This window comes from Microcebus murinus, chromosome 23 (genome assembly GCF_040939455.1).
Source record: "Microcebus murinus isolate Inina chromosome 23, M.murinus_Inina_mat1.0, whole genome shotgun sequence".
NCBI lineage: Eukaryota > Metazoa > Chordata > Mammalia > Primates > Cheirogaleidae > Microcebus > Microcebus murinus.
The window spans coordinates 30,574,490-30,596,118 of NC_134126.1; the positions used below are offsets into that span (position 1 = coordinate 30,574,490).

The window sequence follows — 21,629 nt, forward strand, 5'->3', positions numbered from 1 at the left end:
CAAGGGATTATTCACTAATTCAACAAACATCCACTGAGCCTCAGCAATGGATTTGGAGGTGACGCCGGAACTCACTGTCCAGGCAAATCCAACTCAAGGTGCCCTGGGCGCCCAGGGGAGGGGCCGCGGGCCAGACCTGGCGGAAGGAGCCGGGATTAGTGATGCACAAGAGGGGCGAGGAGGCTCCGGGCAGGGCGGGGCGGATGTGGGTGTCAGGGAGCCACAGCAGTCTCCTCGGAGTGACATCATCCCTTCTGCTTTTTCCTTTTGGTAACACTAGCTACGGCCCACGTGTTTCAGGGCTGGGTACCAAGCAGTGTTCTAGGTGCTCACTGGCCCTCCCACCTTGTAATCCTCCCGGCAATCCTATATTATTACTTTCATTCCACCTATGAGAAAATTGGGGTCCAGAGGTCAAAGTACCTTCCCAGAGTCGCTCAGCTGATAAATGACGGCAGAACTTTGAACCCTATTACTCTGACCCTGAACCCTGACACAGCCATGGTTTTACTTTTGTTCAACTCTCTAAAAATCCTCCTTTTTTTTTTTTTTTTTTTTGAGACAGAGTCTCACTCTGTTGCCCGGGCTAGAGTGAGTGCCGTGGCGTCGGCCTAGCTCCCAGCAATCTCAAACTCCTGGGCTCAAGCGATCCTCCTGCCTCAGCCTCCCGAGTAGCTGGGACTACAGGCATGCACCACCATGCCCGGCTAATTTTTTCTATATATTTTTAGCTGTCCAGCTAATTTCTTTCTATTTTTAGTAGAGACGGGGTCTTGCTCTTGCTCAGGCTGGTTTCGAACTCCTGACCTTGAGCAATCTGCCCGCCTCGGCCTCCCAGAGTGCCAGGATTACAGGCGTGAGCCACCGCGCCCGGCCCCAAAAAATTCTCTTGACGCAATATTTCCTTTCCCTGAGAACGTCACCCTTCATCTTTCTCTAAAGCATGATCCCAGTTTCTTTAGCTTTTTGTAAGAGGGTGTCTGGCTTGTGAGAAGCCAGAATAAGCTCAGCAGAGCACGGAAAAAAGATTGGGAAGGGACCAGGGCCGAGGGTGAGCCAGAAAGGCCCCTTACCTCAGCATCCCACTGATCCCAAAACGTCCAGGAAAGAGCTGGAGAACGGCAAGAACAGAATCATTGCTCAGAGAAGCATCTTGCTTTCTGCTAGCCAAGGCTGATCTCCTTTTCTAAAAGGCAATCACTTCCCCCAAGGAATGTTAAGGCATTTTGTTTTTTTTGAAACAGAGTCTCACTTGGTTGCCCAGGCTAGAGTGAGTGTCGTGGCGTCAGCCTAGCTCACAGCAGCCTCAAACTCCTGGGCTCAAGCCATCCTCCTGCCTCAGCCTCCTGAGTAGCTGGGACTACAGGCATGCGCCACCATGTCTGGCTCATTTTTTCTATGTATATTAGTTGGCCAATTAATTTCTTTGGTCTCCTCGCCTTTGCTCAGGCTGGTTTCTTTCGAACTCCTGACCTTGATCCATCTGCCGGCCTTGGCCTCCCGAGTGCTAGGATTGCAGGCGTGAGCCACCGCGCCCGGCCTTAAGGCAAGTTTTGTCAAACTGCCTTTCTTGTCTTCCCCTGCCCTGACCCTCACCTGGAAGAGAGACAGAGAAGGCAGTTGTGGGAAGCCAAGTACGCCCTCATCGCCCCCCCTTGCCTGGGGTCGTCTTTAAGGAAAAGAGGTCTGAGGAAGGGTGGCATTCTCAGTACCCATCACCAGTGCCCCTGGAACTATTCTTCGGTGACCTGGGTCACTTTTTTTCCTAACTGCATTTCTTCTGCCAACCCCATAACGGCTGCCCTCATTGTCTACCTTCACCATTTGGGTCTGCAAGATGAGACAGCCTGATCCAGCACACGGGAAGGAGGCCTCTCTTGGGGACACGGCACGACCACTTGGTTGTGCGTCACTCACATGGCCCTTCTCAGTGAGGCGTTCAGAGTCACAGGCAGCACCTGGCCTGCGTGCCACCCTAAACTTTAGCAGTCTTGGCCAGGCACGGTGGCTCACGCCTGTAATCCTGGCACTCTGGGAGGCCGAGGCGGGCGGATTGCTCAAGGTCAGGAGTTCAAAACCAGCCTGAGCAAGAGCAAGACCCCGTCTCTACTAAAAATAGAAAGAAATTAGCTGGACAACTAAAAATATATAGAAAAAATTAGCCGGGCATGGTGGCGCATGCCTGTAGTCCCAGCTACTCGGGAGGCTGAGGCAGGAGGATCGCTTGAGCCCAGGAGTTTGAGGTTGCTGGGAGCTAGGCTGACGCCATGGCACTCTAGCTAGGGCAATAGAGTGAGACTCTGTCTCAAAAAAAAAAAAAAAAGTACTAAACTTTAGCAGTCTCTTCCAGGCCACTCAACCCCAGTCCATAGTGATAGGACTGTCCTTTGGGTTACAACATTCATTGTCAATCCTTTGATGGCTCATCCCAAATGAAGAATGGTTAGTCCCCAATAGGGTGGGCGGGTCAATATCAGGAAAATGCCAGTCTCTGAAAAAGGAGCTAATAGAATCAACAGCAGATCGACTCAGCCATACGCAGAGTAATCCATGCTCATCGGCGGTTGGTGTCACCGCTAGAGATGAAGGTGTGTCCCAGAAATCCTGTCCGGCTGACCAGCACTTAGGAAGCTAAAAAATGATTGTAGACAGTATCCCAGGGGGTTGTATCCTAATCAAGGGCGTTGTAACCTGAGATAAAACCCTTAACCTGGGGAAGCCTCCCAAGAGCACAGGGGACCAGTGGCTCATGGTGTCTTAAAACCTTGTTTTGAGAGGATTTTGAATTAGTTGCCAGCATGCAAGAAACTTGGAGGGTCTAACATAAAATCTGGGATTTCTAGCCTCTCCTGGAAGATGGCCAGATGTGGCAGGGCTGGCCACCTGCCCATGTGCACCTGTCTAGCAAAGCTGGGCTGCGGCTCTGCCCGTGGGGCACGCGTGCAGACCCAGGTCTGCCACGGGCACTCCGGGCTCCCCTGTCCCAGACGCAGAGGCTGAGGATCAGTTGCCAGTTATGACGACACTTCTGCTACTGGGTTCTTAGGCCAGGCCTGCTTTGCCCAACTGTGTTATCTCACGGCCCCTGTAGACACGTGAGCAAGGCCTCAGGCGCTGTCTAAGCCAGAGGGTGCCCTGATAGGATCTCAGTCCCTGAAGGAAAGGGAAGTGGGAAGTTTATTGCCTATTATATGCCAGGCACTGAGATAGAACCTTGTACCTACTGTTTAATTCCAACTGGTCTCCCCGTCTTGACTCCTTTTGATCTGGTTTGCACACACGAGGCCTGCAGTGATCTTTCCAAAGCACAACTCGGTTCCTTTCGCTGCCCTCCTAAAAACTGTTCGATGAGTGCCTATTGCCACCAGGATAGCGTTCAACTGACTTGCTTCTACAGCCATTTTTTGGTTTTCTTTGTTTTGTTTTCTCAGAGACAGGGTCTCTGTCGCCCAGGCTGGAGTGCGGCAGCACGACCATAGCTCACTGCCACCTTGAACGCCTGGGTTCAGCCTGTCCTCTCACCTTGGCCTCCCAGAGTGCTGGGAGTACAGACACGAGCCACCGTGCCCAGCCTGGTTTATTGTTTAAATACCCTTTTTATTGAGCTATAATTCACATATCATAAAATTCATTCCTTCTAAAGTATACAACTTGATAGTTTTCAGTATATCAACAAATTGCTCAACCATCACTACGAGTCAATTAGAACATTTTTATCTCTCCAAAAAGAAACCCCATACCCATTAGCAGTCTTTCTCCAATCCTCCTTTCCCCGGCCCCTGGCCACTAATCTTTTTGTTTTTATGGATTTGTGTATTCTGAACGTTTCATATAAATGAATCATGCACTATGTGGCCTTTTGTGGCTGGTTTCATTCACATAGCATAACGTTTTTAAGGTTCATACATGTTTATTGCATGTATCTGTACTTCATTTCTTTTTATTGAATAATAGTTCATTATATTTTTCTTACCCATTCATCAGCTGATGGACATGTGCATTGTTTCCATGCTTTGGTTATTATAATGCTGCTATGAATAGTCATGTATAAGTCTTTGTGTGGATATATGTTTTCATCTTCTTGAGTATGTACCTAGGAGTGAAATTGCTTGATCATGTGGCAACTCTGTTTAACATTTTGAGGAACTACTAAATAGTTTTCCAAAATGGTTACACACACCATTCTACAGCCCGACCAGCAATGTAAGAAGTTCCAGTTTCACCACATCCTCAACAACATTTCTTCCATTTTTTAAAAAATTATAGTCATTCTGGTGGGTGTGAAGTGATATTTCATTCTAGTTTTTTTTTTTTTTTTTTGAGACAGAGTCTCGCTCTGTTGCCTAGGCTAGAGTGAGTGCCATGGCGTCAGCCTAGCTCACAGCAACCTCAATCTCCTGGGCTCAAGCGATCCTCCTGCCTCAGCCTCCCGAGTAGCTGGGACTACAGGCATGTGCCACCATGCCCGGCTAATTTTTTTATATATATATATCAGTTGGCCAATTAATTTCTTTCTATTTATAGTAGAGACGGGGTCTTGCTCTTGCTCAGGCTGGTTTTGAACTCCTGACCTCGAGCAATCCGCCCGCCTTGGCCTCCCAGAGAGCTAGGATTACAGGGGTGAGCCACCGCCCCTGGCCCAGTTTACTTTCTTAATATTGTCCTGTGAGGCACAAAACATTTTTAACTTGACCAAGCCCAGTTTATTCTTTGGTATGCTTGTGCTTTTGGTGTCATATCTAAAGAACTATTGCCTAATCCAAGGTCACAACGATTTAGACTTATGTTCTCTTTAAGAAGTTTATAGTTAGACTGGGCGTGGTGGCTCACACCTGTAATCCTTGCACTTTGGGAGGCTGAGGCAGGAGGGAGGGTCTTAAGGTCAGGAATTCCAGACCAGCTTCAGCAAGAGTGAAACCCTGACTCTACTAAAAATAGAAAGAAATTAGCCAGACAACTAAAAACAGAAAAAAATTAGCCGGGTGTGGTGATGCTTGCATGTAATTGCAGCTACTGGGGGGAGGGGAACTGAGGCAGGAGGATCACTTGAGCCCAGGAGTTGGAGGTTGCTGTGAGCGAGGCTGACACCACAGTACTCTGGCCTGGGCAACAGAGTGAGAATCTATCTCAAAAAAAAAAAAGAGAGAGAATTTTATAGTTTTAGCTTTCATATTTCTATCTATAATCCATTTTGTATTAGTTTGTTATATGATGAGAGGGAGAGGTCCAACTTCATTCTTTTACATGTTCCAAAACCAATTATTGAAAAGTTTCTTTTCCCTATTGAATCATCTATGGCCCTTCTTTTTTTTTTTTTTGAGACAGAGTCTCACTTTGTTGCCCAGGCTAGAGTGAGTGCCGTGGTGTCAGCCTAGCTCACAGCAACCTCTACCTCCTGGGCTCAAGTGATCCTGCTGCCTCAGCCTCCCAAATAGCTGGGACTACAGGCATGCACCACCATGCCCGGCTAATTTTTTCTATATGTATTAGTTGGCCAATTAATTTCTTTCTATTTATAGTAGAGACGGGGTCTCACTCTTGCTCAGGCTGGTTTTGAACTCTTGACCTTGAGCAACCCGCCTCGGCCTCCCAGAGTGCTAGGATTATAGGCGTGAGCCACCACGCCCGGCCTATGGCCCTTCTTAAGCTGCTCCTTTTTCAGTCCTGTGGCTTCATCTTCTGCTCCACCCTCATCCTAGCTTACCCTCCTTCTCTAGAGCCACTAAATTATTTGCTCTTTCTTACCCAGGGCCCAATTCTTTGCATGCTATTTCTTCTACTGGAAAATCTCCCTGCTTCTCTTCCCACATCACCTGGCTGTCTTCTCCAGAGACCTGGCAGGTCTAGGCTCAGATGTTACATCTTCTAAAAAGCCTTATGGAAGCCAAGAGTACTTTAAGAATAGCAGTTGTGTGTTCCCAAGGATCATGTATTTAACCCCAACATGATGCTTAACACACGTCTGTATCTACTTTCTCTACACCTCTAAAAAAGAAAACTTCCTCATGGCCAGGCGCGGTGGCTCACGCCGGTAATCCTAGCACTCTGGGAGGCCAAGGCAGGCGGATTGCTCGAGGTCAGGAGTTCAAAACCAGCAAGAGCGAGACCCTGTCTCTTCTACTATAAATAGAAAGAAATTAATTGGCCAACTAATATATATAGAAAAATTAGCCAGGCATGGTGGCGCATGCCTGTAGTCCCAGCTACTCGGGAGGCTGAGGCAGCAGGATTGCTTGAGCCCAGGAGTTTGAGGTTGCTGTGAGCTAGGCTGACGCCACGGCACTTACTCTAGCCTGGGCAACAAAGCGAGACTCTGTCTCAAAAAAAAAAAAACAACAAAAACCTCCTCAGAGATGGGAGCTTTTTTTGTGCCTGATGCATAGTGGGTGCTCAATAAATATCTGATGAATGGATAAATCCCAGAAGTCAAGGAAGAAGACAGTTTTGAGAAAGAAGACAGAATTGCATGTTGCTGCAGAGAGAATGGTATCTGAAAAATGTCATAGGTTTTTACTATTTTATTTTATATACTTTATTTTTTAATTTTATTTAAAATTTTTTTTTTTTTTTTTTTTTTTTGAGACAGAGTCTCGCTTTGTTGCCTAGGCTAGAGTGAGTGCCGTGGCGTCAGCCTCGCTCACAGCAACCTCAAACTCCTGGGCTCAAGCAATCCTGCTGCCTCAGCCTCCCAAGTAGCTGGGACTACAGGCATGTGCCACCATGCCCGGCTAATATTTTTCTATATATATTAGTTGGCCAATTAGTTTCTTTCTATTTATAGTAGAGACGGGGTCTCACTCTTGCTCAGGCTGGTTTCGAACTCCTGACCTCGAGCAATCCGCCCGCCTCGGCCTCCCAGAGAGCTAGGATTACAGGCGTGAGCCACCGCGCCCGGCCTAAAATTTTTTTTTTTTTAGACAGAGTCTCACTTTGTCACCCAGGCTGCAGTGCAGTGGCATCATCATAGCTCTCTGCAGCATCCAACTCCTGGGCTCAAGCGATCCTTCCACCTCAGCCTCCCAAGTAGCTGGGACTACAGGCATGCACCACCATGCCCGGCTAATTGTTAAAACTTTTTTAGAGACTGGGTCTCACTGTGTTGCCCAGGCTGGACTGGAACTCCTGGGCTCAAGTGGTCCTCTTGCCTCAGCCTCCTGAATTGCTGGGATTACAGATATGAGCCACCGTGCCTGGCAGATTTGACTATTTTTGTCATGACAAATAGGGAAGAGCTTCAGTAGCGTTGTGGATGCAAAAGCCAGTGGGGGAGTTACGGGGTGAATTGCTGGTGAGAGAGGGAGGCTTTGGTTACAGACTACTTACGGCCAGGTCTGTTGGTGAGGCAAGGAGGGAACTCGACTGGGACCAGGAAACAGCTTAAAAGGATGGCACCAAGGGATTTGTTTTATTGCTGTCAGTCCATCTGCTACTTTCCTGACCTTCAGAGAGTTTGACTTCTAATGAGAGTCCCTTTCTCATCTTCTTCTTGTGTCAACTCTAGGGACCCCCATGATTTTCCCACTTGCCCTCCTATTACCACCGTATATCTCACCCCCACCTTTAACCACATTCGAATATATAAGGATGCACACACAAACACCCTGTGTTTTTTGTTTTTTTTGTTGCCCAGACTAGAGTGAGTGCCGTGGCGTCAGCCTAGCTCACAGCAACCTCAAACTCCTGGGCTCAAGCGATCCTCCTGCCTCAGCCTCCCGAGTAGCTGGGACTACAGGCATGCGCCACCATGCCCGGCTCATTTTTATATATATATATCAGTTGGCCAATTAATTTCTTTCTATTTATAGTAGAGACGGGGTCTCGCTCTTGCTCAGGCTGATTTCAAACCCCTGACCTCAAGCAATCTGCCCGTCTCAGCCTCCCGGAGTGCTAGGATTACAGGCGTGAGCCACCGTGCCCGGCCATAAACACCCTGTGTTTAGGCTGATTCCAGCATCCAAGGAATCTAAAATTGTGGGAGTGACCAAGGCCTTTCCTCAAATTAGGCTAAGCTATGTCTGCCCCAGCAAAAGATATCCTATGAGGCTGGGCGCGGTGGCTCACGCCTGTAATCCCAGCACTCTGGGAGGCTGAGGCGGGTGGATTGCTTGAGGTCAGGAGTTTGAAACCAGCCTGAGCAAGAGTGAGACCCCGTCTCTACTATAAATAGAAAGAAATTAATTGGCCAGCTAATATATATAGAAAAAATGAGCCGGGCATGGTGGTGTACACCTATAGTCCCAGCTACTCGGGAGGCTGAGGCAGGAGGATCGCTTGAGCCCAGGAGTTTGAGGTTGCTGTGAGCTAGGCTGATACCACTGCATTCTAGCCCAGGTGACAGAGTGAGACTCTTGTCTCAAAAAAAACAACAAAAAAAGATGTCCTATAAGAGTTGCTTGTTCAGGTACAAAAAGGAACTAGTCTTCTAGCATCATGGTGGCACTAAAAGAATGATCTTCTCTCCCTGCCCCTCCTTCCCTTGAATCTCCCGTGTCATTGATAGAGGCTGGAATGAAATGGCTTTAAGATTTTAATGTTTCAAACCCCTACTGATTTATCATCAACTTCGATCCCCTGCCTCCTATTTGGCGTTTCCCTTCCAGAGGTAGATATGCCTGATCATGAGCCCACCAACCTGCCTAGCTTTCACCACCAGCCTCACGCAGCTCACCTCAAACCCCATGCTTTTCAGAATTATCTTCTGGTCCATCTGTCCTTCCAAGAGCCGGCCCAGCAAGACGAAGCTGGTGCAGGACTGAGGCATCCCCTCGGGGTTGTAGCCCAGCTCCACTTGCCCCTTCTGCAGGGAGTACTTCCCGTCCACGAGGGAGCCCGTCAGCACCTGCACTCTGCTCAGGTTTGCTGGCTGGTTCAGGATCACGGTCAGGTGTTTCCCTGTACTAACGTTGTACGTCCAGAAGAATGACTCGTCCAGGGTGTAGGCCTCCCAGGGCTGATGAACAGCAAAGACATTCATGTCTGTGAAAACGGCTCCAGGTGGGTTGTCGGGACCAGAGGCTTTCCTGTTCTGAAATGCTGTGGCCTTCTGCTTGTCATCAGTGGCCTCATAGGGGACCCTGTGGTAGAATAGGAAGGGTCTGAAGATGATTGGCTCTTGCTGGGTGAGGAGGGCACGGAAATGAGAGATCAGCCTGTCGAGGGGTTTCTCCTTGTGGAAGAGGAGAAGGAAGTGGGCCAGGAGCGGGAGATCCTTGCTGTGGAGGAATTTGCCAAGGAAGCCCCTGTTCGAGAACTCCAGTAGCACCCAGGGCTTGTGCTTCATGGCGGTCACCTTCGAACGAATGTGGGTGACAAAGTTGGGGGCAATAAAGACATTGTCCTCTAGTAGCAGGAAGTAATCAGAGAGCCCTGTGGCATAGCTCACGAGGAAGGCGTGATCTATGTTGTGCTTGGAGTAGAACTCCTCGAGGTCGGCCTTGCCATCCGCAGTGGGGTAGGCGTCCGGTGGAGCGTGGATAAGTAGCAGCTGCCCTGCCACAATCTGTGGGCTAAAGAGGTTTGAAATGTGGGCAACAGTTTCTCTGAGCCAGGTGAGATCAGAATCTGCCAGGTGGACTACCACGGTGAGATGCTTCCGCTCAGTCTTAGAAGAAATGTGGAACAGGGAGATCAACGTGGTCAAGAGCCTGCTTCCATTCCCTTGTGACAGCGAGGAGATCCCCACTGTCAGCCACGCTAAAGAGGGGTAAGACAGGGACAACCGTCAGTGTGCAGTAGTGGTGAGGGCTGTCGAAAGGGTCAGGGGCTGGGACGCTATTTGGGACCTTCTCTTCCTTTCTTCCCTCTCTCGTGTCCTTGCTACACAAAGTGTGGCCCCCAGTCCAGCAACATCAGCCGCAACTGCGAGCTCATTAGAGACACAGAATCTCAGCCCCTCCCTCAGATCTAGTTAATCAGAATGTGCATCTTAACCGTAATCACCTGGCGACTCGCAGGTACGTTAAAGTATGAGAGGTACTGAGGTGATTTTGAGTCCCTGTGGGTCCCTCTGAGTCTTCCTTGAGCCTAGAACTTTGTGGCACATGGTTTAAGTGCTCGGCAAAGATCAGCTATTATTATAGTTACTAGAATTCTTTTTTGTTTTTATTCATCTTCCCAACGTTCTTTGAAGAAAGCATATTAGAAAAAAGGACTTCCTCTAGAAGTCAGGAGCCCAAGGTTCTCATCCAAGTTCTGCCACAGACCGTGTGCCCTTGAAGCAAGTCCCTTCAGCCCTGAGTTTTTAGTTCCTCGGGGAGGAACTAAAGGGAGTTGGACTATGTGATCCTAGGACCTCTTCTAATCCAAATGCTCGCTAATCCAATGATTCCACCTTCTTTTCTTTCTTTCTTTGAGACAGAATCTCACCCTAGGCTAGAGTGCCGTGGCGTCAGCCTAGCTCACAGCAACCTCAAACTCCTGGGCTCAAGCGATCCTCCTGCCTCAGCCTCCCGAGTAGCTGGGACTGTTACAGGTGCATGCCACCACGCCTGGCTAATTTTTTTCTATTTTTAGTAGAGACAGGGTCTCACTCTTGCTCAGGTTGATGTTGAACTCCTGAGCTTAATCTTCTTCCTGCCTCGGCCTCCCAGAGTGCTAGGATTACAGGTGTGAGCCACGGTGCCCGGGCCGACTCCACATACTCCTGATATAGAAATGTCTTGGGGAAGGGAAAGAGAATTGTCCGCCAGATTGAAATATTCCTGGGCACAATTCTGCCTTTTCTCCTCCCCCTTTCTTCTTTCCTTCCTAGCCACCTGACCTCTCCTGCTGTCCCTACTTCCCCTGGGACACTCAAACCCTCCCTCTCCTTGGTACTCACTCCTTTTTCTCCTCTGGATTTTTTCCATATATTTTAAGGTGATATTCTGCCAGTCTTCTAGTTGTCTCAGGTCCTTCCTGCTGCCATGACTGGCCTGCTGGGGCATTGACAAAGGTAAGACATATACATCCTTTCAGAAAGAGAACAGGGTTCATCCCCCACTGGCTTCCCATACGCTTTTCTGGAAAACAGGTGGAGTGGGTCACTCTTCCTAGGGTGAGCCCAGCACATTCTCAGGATGCCTGACCATTGGCAGAAATATCTAGGGCTCAAGCAGTATTCGTTCTCTTCTTTACCTTAACACACATGAAAAATAATTGCACCTTCTTTAGGGACTAGCGGGTCTAGGTCCATACCCCAATTTCCCTATGGAGCTTCCTGCTCTCAGTTAAAAGGTGCAGGAAGCAGGAAAGCCCAGGTGCTTTGGAGGATCTGCCTAGGCACACCATTTCCACCCTAGATCACCAATTCCCAAGCTTAGCAAGAGCTGCTACTTGGCCTTTGATAGTCATCGCTTCTTGGTCATCTTCAGTTTCCTGGAGGACTTGCATAGTGATGAAGAGCCACAGGAATAGGATGCTCACTGAGGTTATCAGACATCTCCTGATGGAACACCGCATGACGCGCGCCTCAGGACGTGGTTCCTACAGCAAGACGTCAACATGTACAACTGGAAGACTCTCCCTCCCATCCATGCTCAGAACTTCCCTTCCGTCCCCATTTCTATCCATCCTCATCACGGTTAACTTATTTCCAAGTGCAACCTTTTATCTGATCTAGTAACCTGGGGCAATGGAGCCTTATTCCCTGCCTAAAGAAGGAAGGTCACCTGTCCTGTGATGACAGTTGCTAAGTTTGTCTGGAGATTCAACTTTTCCAAAGCCTCTGCTACTCAAAATGATGCAGGTTGGCTGGGGCTTTAGCGTTATGGCCAGTTTATCTGAGAAAACAGATGGTCATTGTACCTCCACTTTTTTTTTTTTTTTTTTTTTTTAGAGATGGGGTCTTGCTGTGTTGCTCAGGCTGGTCTCCAACTCTCCTGGCCTCAAGCAATCCTCTCATGTTACTGAGATTACAGGCCCAGCTGCTCTTTTTTTTTTGGAGACAGAGTCTCTCTGTGTTGCCCAGGCTAGACTGCAGTCATGTCGTCATAGCTCACTACAACCTCAAACTCTTGGGCTCAAGCAATCCTCCTGCCTCAGCCTCCCAAGTAGCTGGGACTACAGGCATGCACCACCATGCCCAGCTAATGTGTCTTATTTTTGGTAGAGATGGGGTCTTGCTAAGTTGCCAGGCCCAGAACTGCAGGCTGACACCTGTAATCCTATCACTCTGGGAGGCCAAATCTCTGGGAGGTAGGATCACTTGAGGTCAGGAGTTCAAGACCATCGTGACCAAGAGTGAGGACCCTGTCTCTACTAAAAATAGAAAAAAATTAGCCAGGTGAAGTGGCACCTGTAGTCCCAGCTACTCGGGAGGCTGAGGCATGAGGATTGCTTGAGCCCAGGAGTTTGAGGTTTCTGTGAGCTAGGCTAACGCCACGGCACTCTAGCCCAGGCCATAGAGTGAGACTCTGTCTCAAAAAAGAAAATAAATAAATAAAATAACCGAACTTGAAATGTTGCTAAGTGTTATGTCACATTGACATGTCTTTCTTTTTTTATAAAGGATATCCTTAATTTAGTCTAATCTTTAATATGATCCACAGACCTTGATTAGAATATGATTCTGTTAACAAAGTTAAAAAGAATCCTTTCATGAGTGTTGGGTTATCGGAATTCAGGCTGGCTCAGCCTCAAAAGTGCTTGTGTGCTGCTCTCCCTCTCTGTTAGTGTCTTTGCTCTAGTGAGAATGTGTCTCTGATTGCTCCTAGATTATCAGAGGAAGAGCTTTAATATACCTTGTCACCTGCTCTGGATTCTCTCCTTGCGTGCCCGGTACACAAGAGAAAAGAAATTGTCATCAGTAATTTCTGTGCTCCTGAGGCTATACTAATCTCCCCCAATTTCAGGGATGCCTTCCAGTTTAGTATTTTTTTTTTTTTTTTATAAAGCTAGTCAAGCGTGGTTGTGGGGGGAGACAATGTTAAATCAGCTTAACAATAACCCACAACCCTCGGACCAACTTGGTTTAGTATTTTTAGTGGAGGTTAACATGTTTCTCTCCCTTAGCCATTTAGTTTGTTGATACCAGCTATACCAGCAATACTTATATATAATAGTAAGGCTTTACAGATTGAGCTTTTCTTTACCTGGTTTCCTTAAGCAAAGACTTTTCGTTGCATAGGTGATTCCAATAGAAACCTCTTTATGTGAAAGAAATAGACTTCTCTCTTCTAGACCGTAAATACGTGGATACAACACTGAATGAAACGGCTTTGTGACTGCAGTTAAAGCATGGCACGCTGCAGGCACACACAGCTCTTTCCCCTCTGTGCCTCCCGTGTGGTTCACCAGTCACATGGCACGGACTGCTCCCATTCAGCCCGCGGAGTTCCACAAGCTTCTGGAAGAGGCAGGAGAGAGAGAAAATAAGAGGAGCTGGGGTTGATGAGGCTTAGTCACTCTAGGAATAATGAGCAGACGGTGAGGCCAGGCACAGCCAACTGAAGTCTCCCCAGTTTTCTACCCTTGAGCTGAGCTCCCTCTGTGATGTTACTGCTGTGTCCTACCCACCTGCTCCCCCATCATCAGAGCTGCGCACAGGGCCTGCCTGCGCATGCACGTGACTCATAATTGACAGCTGGTAACCAGCATGCATCCTAAAGACCAGCATCAGTATCTTTTTTTTTTTTGAGACAGAGTCTCGCTTTGTTGTCCAGGCTAGAGTGAGTGCCGTGGCATCAGCCTAGCTCACAGCAACCTCAAACTCCTGGGCTCAAGCGATCCTCCTGCCTCAGCCTCCCGAGTAGCTGGGACTACAGGCATGCGCCACCATGCCCGGATTATTTTTTTCTATATATATTAGTTGGTCAATTAATTTCTTTCTATTTTTAGTAGAGACGGGGTCTCGCTCTTGCTCAGGCTGGTTTTGAACTCCTGACCTGGAGCAATCTGCCCGCCTTGGCCCCCCAGAGAGCTAGGATTACACGCCCGGCCAGTATCTTTTAACAGAGAACACAGAGACCAAGAACTGTCACCTTCTGTCCCCACCACATCCTCCACTTCCTTGCATCTCTGCTACGTTCTCCCCTCCAACTGGTTCCACTGACACTGAGGCCCTGACCCCTACTTCTCACCTTCTCAAGTTCTTCACCCCTGCAGTTATCCTCTTCATCATCTCCCAGTGGAAAAAAGGGCAAAAAGCAAAACGCTCCGCTGAATTCATGTTCTGTGCCATTTCTCTCCAACTCTACACTGTAAAACTCTTTGAAAGTGGTGTCTTTATTAATTAGCCTGCTTTGTTCCACGTTTTTCTCATCTTTTTTTTTTTTTTTGAGACAGAGTCTCACTCTGTTGCCCGGGCTAGAGTGCTGTGGCGTCAGCCTGGCTCACAGCAACCTCAAACTCCTGGGTTCAAGTGATCCTCCTGCCTTAGCCTCCCGAGTAGCTGGGACTACAGACATGTGCCACCATGCCTGGCTAATTTTTTCTATATATCTTAGTTGGTCAATTAATTTCTTTCTATTTATAGTAGAGACAGGGTCTCGGTCTTGCTCAGGCTGGTTTCGAACTCCTGACCTCAAGCAATCCTCCCTCCTCAGCCTCCCAGAGTGCCAGGATTACAGGCGTGAGCCACCGTGCCTGGCCTTCTCATCTTACTTAACCTGTCTGTAATTTTGACCTGGTTGACCACTGCCACCTCCTCGAAACACTCTCTGCTCTGACATCACTCTTGTCACATTGAACATGCATTCTCGGTTTCCTTTCTTGGCTCATTCTCTTCCCAACCTGTAAATGCAGGAGTGTCATAAGGCTCTGTCCTTGGCCTCTTCCCTTCCTACACACTTGGGTGTAGGGTCATTTTACCCCAGTCTCATGACCTTAAATAAACAAATAATCTTATGTATGTATATGTGTGTATATATAAATTATGTACGTATATGTATAAAATTGTGGGTATCAGATAACTCCCACATCTCCAGCCCTGACTCCTATCTTGGCACCTATCCTGAGCTCAAGATTATGTGACTATTCAACTTCTCTATTTGGATGAATGAGAGGTGTGTCAACTTTAACAGAGCCAAACTACCAATAGAACTATAGGTTCTTCCTACCTCCCAAATCATTTCTTCCCCAAGTTTCCCTCATCCCAGTAAATAGCATCACCATTCACCCAGTTAGTCAGAGAAAAAAAAAAATCAGGAGTTATCCTTGATGCCTATCTCTCCTTAACACTCCACATTCAGTTTATTTAGTTCTGTTACATTTTCCTCCAGAATTTATGCAGAGTATGACCACTTTTCAACATCCTCTACTGCAACGAGCTTCTCATTGCCCTCTCACCCCCACCCTTGTTCTCCTGCAGTCTATTTGGCACATGGCAGTCAGAGAGACCTCTGAAAATTGGAAATCAAATGGTATCCCTTCCCTGCCTACTGTTTTCCAACGGCTTCCCACTGCAAGTAAGATGAAATCCAAACTCCCAACCGGCCTTCAGGGGCCCACGTGATCTAGCACTCCGCCTGCCTCTTTCATTTCATCTCCCTCTCCACTCTCTCTCCAGCCTCAGAGGCTTTGTCTTTCTTTGGTAGGGGGCAAGGGAGGTTCCCTTGGACATGTCAAGCTGTTTCTTGACTCAGGGCCTTTGCATATGCTGTTTCTCTTCTTGGAACTCTCTGCTGTAGATTTTCCAATAGCTGCCTCCTTCCCAACAACCACATCTGAGCTCAGATGTTGTCTTTGCTGCCTAAGATCACTGTGGCTAAGGTAGCCCCTCCCCACCTCTGTTGTTCCACCCTCCCAGTGCTCTAGCATGTATTCCATTTTCTTTTCTCAGCATTTATTACTACCATAAACTACCTTCCTGTTTGTGTGTTTGTTGTCTGTCTCTGTCCACTAGACTAGAACATAAGGCCCTGAAGGGCAGGGACTGTATTTTATTCAATGTTGTATCTATAGCACTTCATGTGGTACCTGGCCCAGAGAACATGCTCAACAAGTATAAACTAACTCACTAATGATCAGGGCCTGCGTGATGGCGGCGAGTGGTTGCCTATTTCTTCAACAAACACTATGTTAGGGCCGGGCGCAGTGGCTCACGCCCGGCCCTAGCACTCTGGGAGGCCGAGGCGGGCAGATTGCTCAAGGCCAGGAGTTCGAAACCAGCCTGAGCAAGAGCGAGACCCCGTCTCTACTAAAAATAGAAAGAAATTAATTGACCAACTAAAAATATGTATACAAAAAATTACCTGGGCATGGTGGCGCATGCCTGTAGTCCCAGCTACTCGGAAGGCTGAGGCAGGAGGATCGCTTGAGCCCAGGAGTTTGAGGTTGCTGTGAGCTAGGCTGATGCCATGGCACTCACTCTAGCCTGGGCAACAAAGCAAGACTCTGTCTCAAACACAAAAACAAAAACAAAAAAACCGAAAAAACACTATGTTAGGTGCTGGGGCACCGCAGTGCTGGGAGGACCGGGCAGTATTCTGGAGAAAGGCAGTCTGGGTGAAGATCAGGAGCTCAGATTCTGAACGCAGATGGCTGGGGCTGGACTCATGCAAAACTTGTCCATGTGGCCGTGGCCAAATGATTCAGCATTTCTGTAACCCAGTTCCTTATCTATGAAATGGAGATAAAAATGATGGCTATTCTCAAGAGTTCTTAGGATTAAAAGAGACCATCCCCATACAAATACCTGGCATATAGCAAGCATTCAGTAAACGTTAGCTCTTTTACAGAAGGGATAGCTGTTGACATCATTTTCAACCACAGAGATGAGCACTGCCTTTCTTTCCCTCAGATTTGGGAGGTCCACTTTCCCTCATTTCTAAATCCTCACCCAGATTTTTACTTTTGGATTCCCACCCAGGTGCACAGCACTCTGAGAACCTTTCTGGATCTTGCCATTCTTCTCTCCCACTTTAGAGGTGGCAAAAAATAGAGGGATGGGGGAGGAGAATAAATATCACAAAGCCCTGACACCTTACCTGCCAGGTTCCTCATCAACATTGCACCTGCTGCCACTGCGTGTTCTGGGTGTGGGCTCTGGACTTTGCTGGGAGTCAGAGTTCTCCCCTCAGCCTACGGGAATGCACGAGACCCACAGAGGGGCGGGAGCCCCCCTCCGTGCCAGCATTTCTCCCCGCGGGCCTCAGCTCATGCTCCCTTGGTAACCATTGTGCTTCTGCAGGGCAGCAAGCTCATCACCCGCCAGCCTTTCCTGGCAGGAGGAGAAGGAAGGTGGCCACGGGGTGTTCTATTGGCCCACATGCTGCCTTTTAAAAATTTGAAGATTGGACATTTAAAAATTGGGATAGCGGCCGGGCGCGGTGGCTCATGCCTGTAATCCTAGCTCTCTGGGAGGCCACGGCGGGCGGATTGCTCGAGGTCAGGAGTTCAAAACCAGCCTGAGCAAGAGCGAGACCCGTCTCTACTATAAATAGAAAGAAATTAACTGGCCAACTAATATATATACAAAAAATTAGCCGGGCATGGTGGCGAATGCCTGTAGTCCCAGCTACTCGGGAGGCTGAGGCAGGAGGATCGCTTGAGCCAGGAGTTTGAGGTTGCTGTGAGCTAGGCTGAAGCCACGGCACTCACTCTAGCCTGGGCAACAAAGCGAGACTCTGTCTCAAAAAAAAAAAAAAATTGGGATAGCTTACAAAGAAGTCTAAAAAATTGGCTTCTCTTGAAAAATTGGAACTTGCCGCAACCCCGGTCTGAGTAGTGACAGCCCCTGGTAGCTGGACGTGCATCCTCACTTCTCCACACACTTCATCGCGCTGACTTCGCTCATTGACTTGTCTTGCCCCTGTAGGCATTTGAGTTTTTAACCCCTGCTCTAAGTCAGGTCGTGGGAGACTGCAAGACTGTATGCTAGCTCCTGATCTGATACTTAGCACCTGTTTGGCATGAGGCGCTACAAAGATCGGGCACAAACTGGGGCACAGCCCTGGGGCTGATGGGCTGTGCGCAGAGGTAGGAGGAAAATGACTAGAATAATGCAGACAGGTGAAAAACAGAATAGATAAGACATAATTATTGAGTTTGTATATGATGTAGGCAATGTTCTGGGGGAATTACAGAGGACGTGGATTAGGGGCAGTGGCTGAAATTCAAGATGAGATGTGTACGGGGATGGAGCACTCACCATTAGATGTCATGAATAAGGGTCATGTACAGAATAGGATGTGTACATGTATGTGTATATATACATATGGAGAGATTGAATGATGGACTTAAGGAATTGGCTTGACCAACAGAAATTTATTTTCTCACAATTCTGGAGGCTAGAAGTCCAAGATCAAGTTGGCAGGATTGTTTTTTTCTGAGGGCTTCTCTCTGTGGCTTGCCGATGGACATCTTCTTCTAGTGTCTTCACATAGCCTTCCCTCCATGTTGTCGGTCTGTGTGTATCTTCTTGAAAGCTGCCCAAACAGCAGGAAAAACTAACCACGAAGCAGCAGTTTTTTCAAACTGAGGGTCACAGTGCATTATTGGTTACAAAATCAATTTAGCAGGTTTCAACCAGCATATGTAAGTACATCACTATAGAGAGGTAAATATTGTTTCGTGAAATTTTTGTTGCTGTTGCTATGTAAACAAAAACACTGTAGATTACAGTCATAATTTGAAGTCACTGCAACCTAGAGTGGAGAGAATGGGTTGATGTTGACAGATTAAGGATTAAGGGTCTGGGCGGAGCAGTGGCTCACGCCTGTTATCCTAGCACTCTGGGAGGCCAAGGCGGGAGAATTGCTCTAGATCAGGAGTTTGAAATCAGCCTGAGCTGATTTTTAGTAGAGACCCCGTCTCTACTACAAATAGAAAGAAATTTATTGGCCAACTAAAAATATATAGAAAAAAGTAGCCGGGCTTGGTGGCACATGCCTATAGTCCCAGCTCCCAGGGAGGCTGAGGCAGGAGGATCGCTTCAACCCAGGAGTTTGATTGAGGTTGCTGTGAGCTAGACTGATGTCATGGCACTTGACTAAAAAAAAAAAAAAGAAGAAGAAGAAGAAGAAGAAGAAGAAAGAAAAAAAAAAAGGATTAAGAGTAGGCCTGGTGGCTCACACCTATAATCCTAGCACTCTGGGAGGCCGAAGCAAAACGACTGCTTGAGGTCAGGAGTTCAAGATCAACCTGAGCAAGAGTGAGACCCCGTTTCTACTAAAAATAGAAATAAATTAGCTGGACAACTAAAAATACGTAAAAAAAAAAATTACCTGGCCATAGTGGTGCATGCCTGTAGTCCCAGCTACTAGGGAGGTTGATGCAGAAGGATTGTTTAAGCCCCGGAGTTTGAGGTTGCTGTGAGCTAGGGTGACACCACTGCACTCTAGCCTGGGCAACAGAGCAAGACTCTGTCTCCAAAGGAAAAAAAAAAGGATTAAGGGGCAGCTGGTGAGAGCTGAGATGAGGGTTCTGTGCTCTTTTACCTCAGCTTTACAGAGTCAGTTCAGTGTTTGGGGAAGATCAAAGGCAGGCAAGACCATTCCAGTCCTGTCTCTGCTATTACTATCTACGGTTTTGGCTAATTAATCTTTCTGAGTCTCAGTTTCTCCATCTGAAAAATGGTAACAACCATACCACCTTACCACCTACTTCACAGGGTTGATGTGTCCAATAGACTATGAATTATCAATACTTGCAGCCAGTGCCCCTGTCTTATTCATATTAGTAAAATATTTCTAGTTTTTCACATATCATGCCTTCCTTCCAGGGAAGAGAAAAAAGGAAATTAGTATGTAGCATGTAGTGTGTCAGACCCTGTGCTGGGCACTCAGCATGATTTGGTTGAACACGGGATTTCAAACAGGCATGGTAAACAGGGTGGTGCTCTAGAAAGTTCTGACATCATGTTGCAGCACAGCCCTTTTCATCCTGTTGGGAGACTTTCATCCCAGATCCAGGGAATTCCAAACATTCCAGCTATCCGAGGCCATAGAGCATGCCGCCAGGGGCCCCTCAGCCCAGAGCCCAGAGTAGGGGCGCGGGAGGTGCAGCTGCAGGATGAATGGGAAGCGGGTTTCCCTCTCAGTCTCTCCCCGCAGCGCATGGGATTGCTCCCCGGGAGTGCAGGGCTCCTAAAGCGGCCGAACCGGAATGGGAAGATACACGCCCCGAAGCCCTGGTGGGGGTGACTCTGCCCCTCCCAGCCCCTATGGGCAGGGCTGGCCGCACCGTGGGAACATCCCACTTGCCAGTGCCTGACCCAGACAAGGGTCTAGCCCTTTGAGCCCCACACCCAGGGAAACCACAGCCCAGGACTGCGGGTGCAGTAACCCTGGATCTCAGTTGGGCTGAGTCAGCAGAGAAGAGATTCCAGGACTGGAGAGGAAGAGGAGATGGGCGGAGGAGAAGAAAAGTTACCCTAGGACCCAGACCCAGCTTCCTAAGAACGGAAACCCAAAGATGAGCCCCTAGTCACGGTGTGAGCTGATCTCTAAGGGCATCCCCCACAGCTAGGGCTGGGGCAGAACAGGGAGCACAGGAGCCCCACGTCGGAGACCAGTCCGGCAGAAGATGGTAGCATAGGAGGAGGGACTGCTGGTGCCGGGGAATGAAGCCAAGGCAGGGAGTGGAGGGGCACAGGTTTATCTCACTGTGATGCCCACCCATCGTGGGGGCTCCACCAACACCCCACCTCGGATCTGTTATGAGATTCCTTCCTGCTTCGTGTGGGCAACCAGATTCTTCTTGTCCAGCCCAAAGCTCCATCCTCAGCCAATTGGAGCCAAAGAAACTCAGGGCTATTCATTTCCCCTCCCCTTCAGGATCAGGGAGACATTACTTCTTCCCCGCAGGGGCTTACAGTCCGGTGGGGGAGTATTGTGCAGGGGGGAAGCGCAGGGAGCATGCCAGTGGGGGGGGGGAAAAACAGTACTGAGTTGTAAGTGCAGTGATAGAGGGCAGTAACAAGGCGCAGTGGAAATACACAAAGTAAATAAAACACGGCAGCTACATCCCAAGGGCTTGGGGGTTTCCACAGGGGGCATCTCCACCAGACATTCCAGGACAAGACAGGCGGTCAGAGGGACGGCGGCATGGAACTGGAGCGATGCAGCGCGGAGAGGGACTGCGACGAGGCCGAGGGACAGCGCGTGCACCTGGGGCTGGGGCGGAGGGACGAGAGGAGGATCAACAGGGCCGGAGGTGCTAGGAAGCACGCGCGAGGAGGGCTCGGCGAGCGGAGGCCAGGACGCAGGGAGGCGCGCGGGCGACACCGGGAGCCCTGGAGAGCCGCAGAGGCGCGCGCAGGGGTGGGGAGCGGACCCTACACGTGCGCTACGTGCGGCGCCGGCCGCCGCCCCCTCCCCGGCCGTTGGGGGCCCGGCCTGCCTCCGTCATCCCGGGGCCGGCCCCAGGGCAGCCGCAAGGGGGACGAGGGGCGGGGAGGGAGGGGGCAAGTGGCCCCCCAGCTTGGAACCCAGGAGCGCGGTCTTCCCTCGGCAGCCACCGGAAGGAGCGCCTCATCTCCAGGCGGGCGGACCTGGGGGCGCAGGCTGCAGGTCTGGGGGCGCAGCTTGGCGGGCGGGACCTGCGGGCTGCACGGCCCGGCTGAGGATGGAGACACCTGGGGACGCGTCCGGCGGCTCGGCGGCCGCACAAGCGGAGGTGGTTCGGGGGACCGAGGCCCGGGCGGGGGCGGAGTGTGGTCCAGGAGTAAGGTGGGGGTTCCTGGAGACGTGGCACTCAGAGCGGGGCTTGGT

The 21,629-nt window shown here is 49.2% G+C and overlaps 1 protein-coding gene across 5 annotated transcripts; it reads right to left on the minus strand.

Moving 5' to 3' along the window:
- Nucleotides 1-8,516: 8,516 nt before the first annotated feature.
- On the minus strand, nucleotides 8,517-18,912 carry LOC105860069 (alpha-1,3-mannosyl-glycoprotein 4-beta-N-acetylglucosaminyltransferase-like protein MGAT4E). 5 transcript variants are annotated; one of them, XM_075996958.1, is made up of 5 exons: nucleotides 16,905-18,912; nucleotides 13,071-13,324; nucleotides 11,404-11,463; nucleotides 10,820-10,913; nucleotides 8,517-9,693 (listed from the first exon to the last, which is right to left on the minus strand). In XM_075996958.1, the coding sequence occupies exons 3-5, from the start codon at nucleotides 11,437-11,439 to the stop codon at nucleotides 8,579-8,581; spliced, it is 1,245 nt and encodes a 414-aa protein (XP_075853073.1). In that variant the 5' UTR covers nucleotides 11,440-11,463; nucleotides 13,071-13,324; nucleotides 16,905-18,912; the 3' UTR covers nucleotides 8,517-8,578. The 5 variants fall into 5 exon arrangements, with proteins under 5 accessions (XP_075853073.1, XP_075853070.1, XP_075853072.1 ...); XM_075996955.1 differs by having other exon boundaries at nucleotides 10,820-10,916; nucleotides 11,314-11,463; XM_075996957.1 differs by having other exon boundaries at nucleotides 11,314-11,463; nucleotides 16,905-18,910.
- Between the last annotated feature and the right edge of the window lie 2,717 nt (nucleotides 18,913-21,629).

What these genes read in the sequence shown, in the direction of transcription:
- LOC105860069 (XM_075996955.1), bottom strand. Translation starts at nt 11,439, where the DNA reads ATGCGGTGTTCCATCAGGAGATGTCTGATAACCTCAGTGAGCATCCTA. An exon ending in CGATGACTATCAAAGGCCAA is followed by an intron (nt 10,917 to 11,313) that starts GTAGCAGCTCTT and finishes TCAATGCCCCAG; the next exon opens with CAGGCCAGTCATGGCAGCAG. An exon ending in AATCCAGAGGAGAAAAAGGA is followed by an intron (nt 9,694 to 10,819) that starts GTGAGTACCAAG and finishes ACCCCTCTTTAG; the next exon opens with CGTGGCTGACAGTGGGGATC.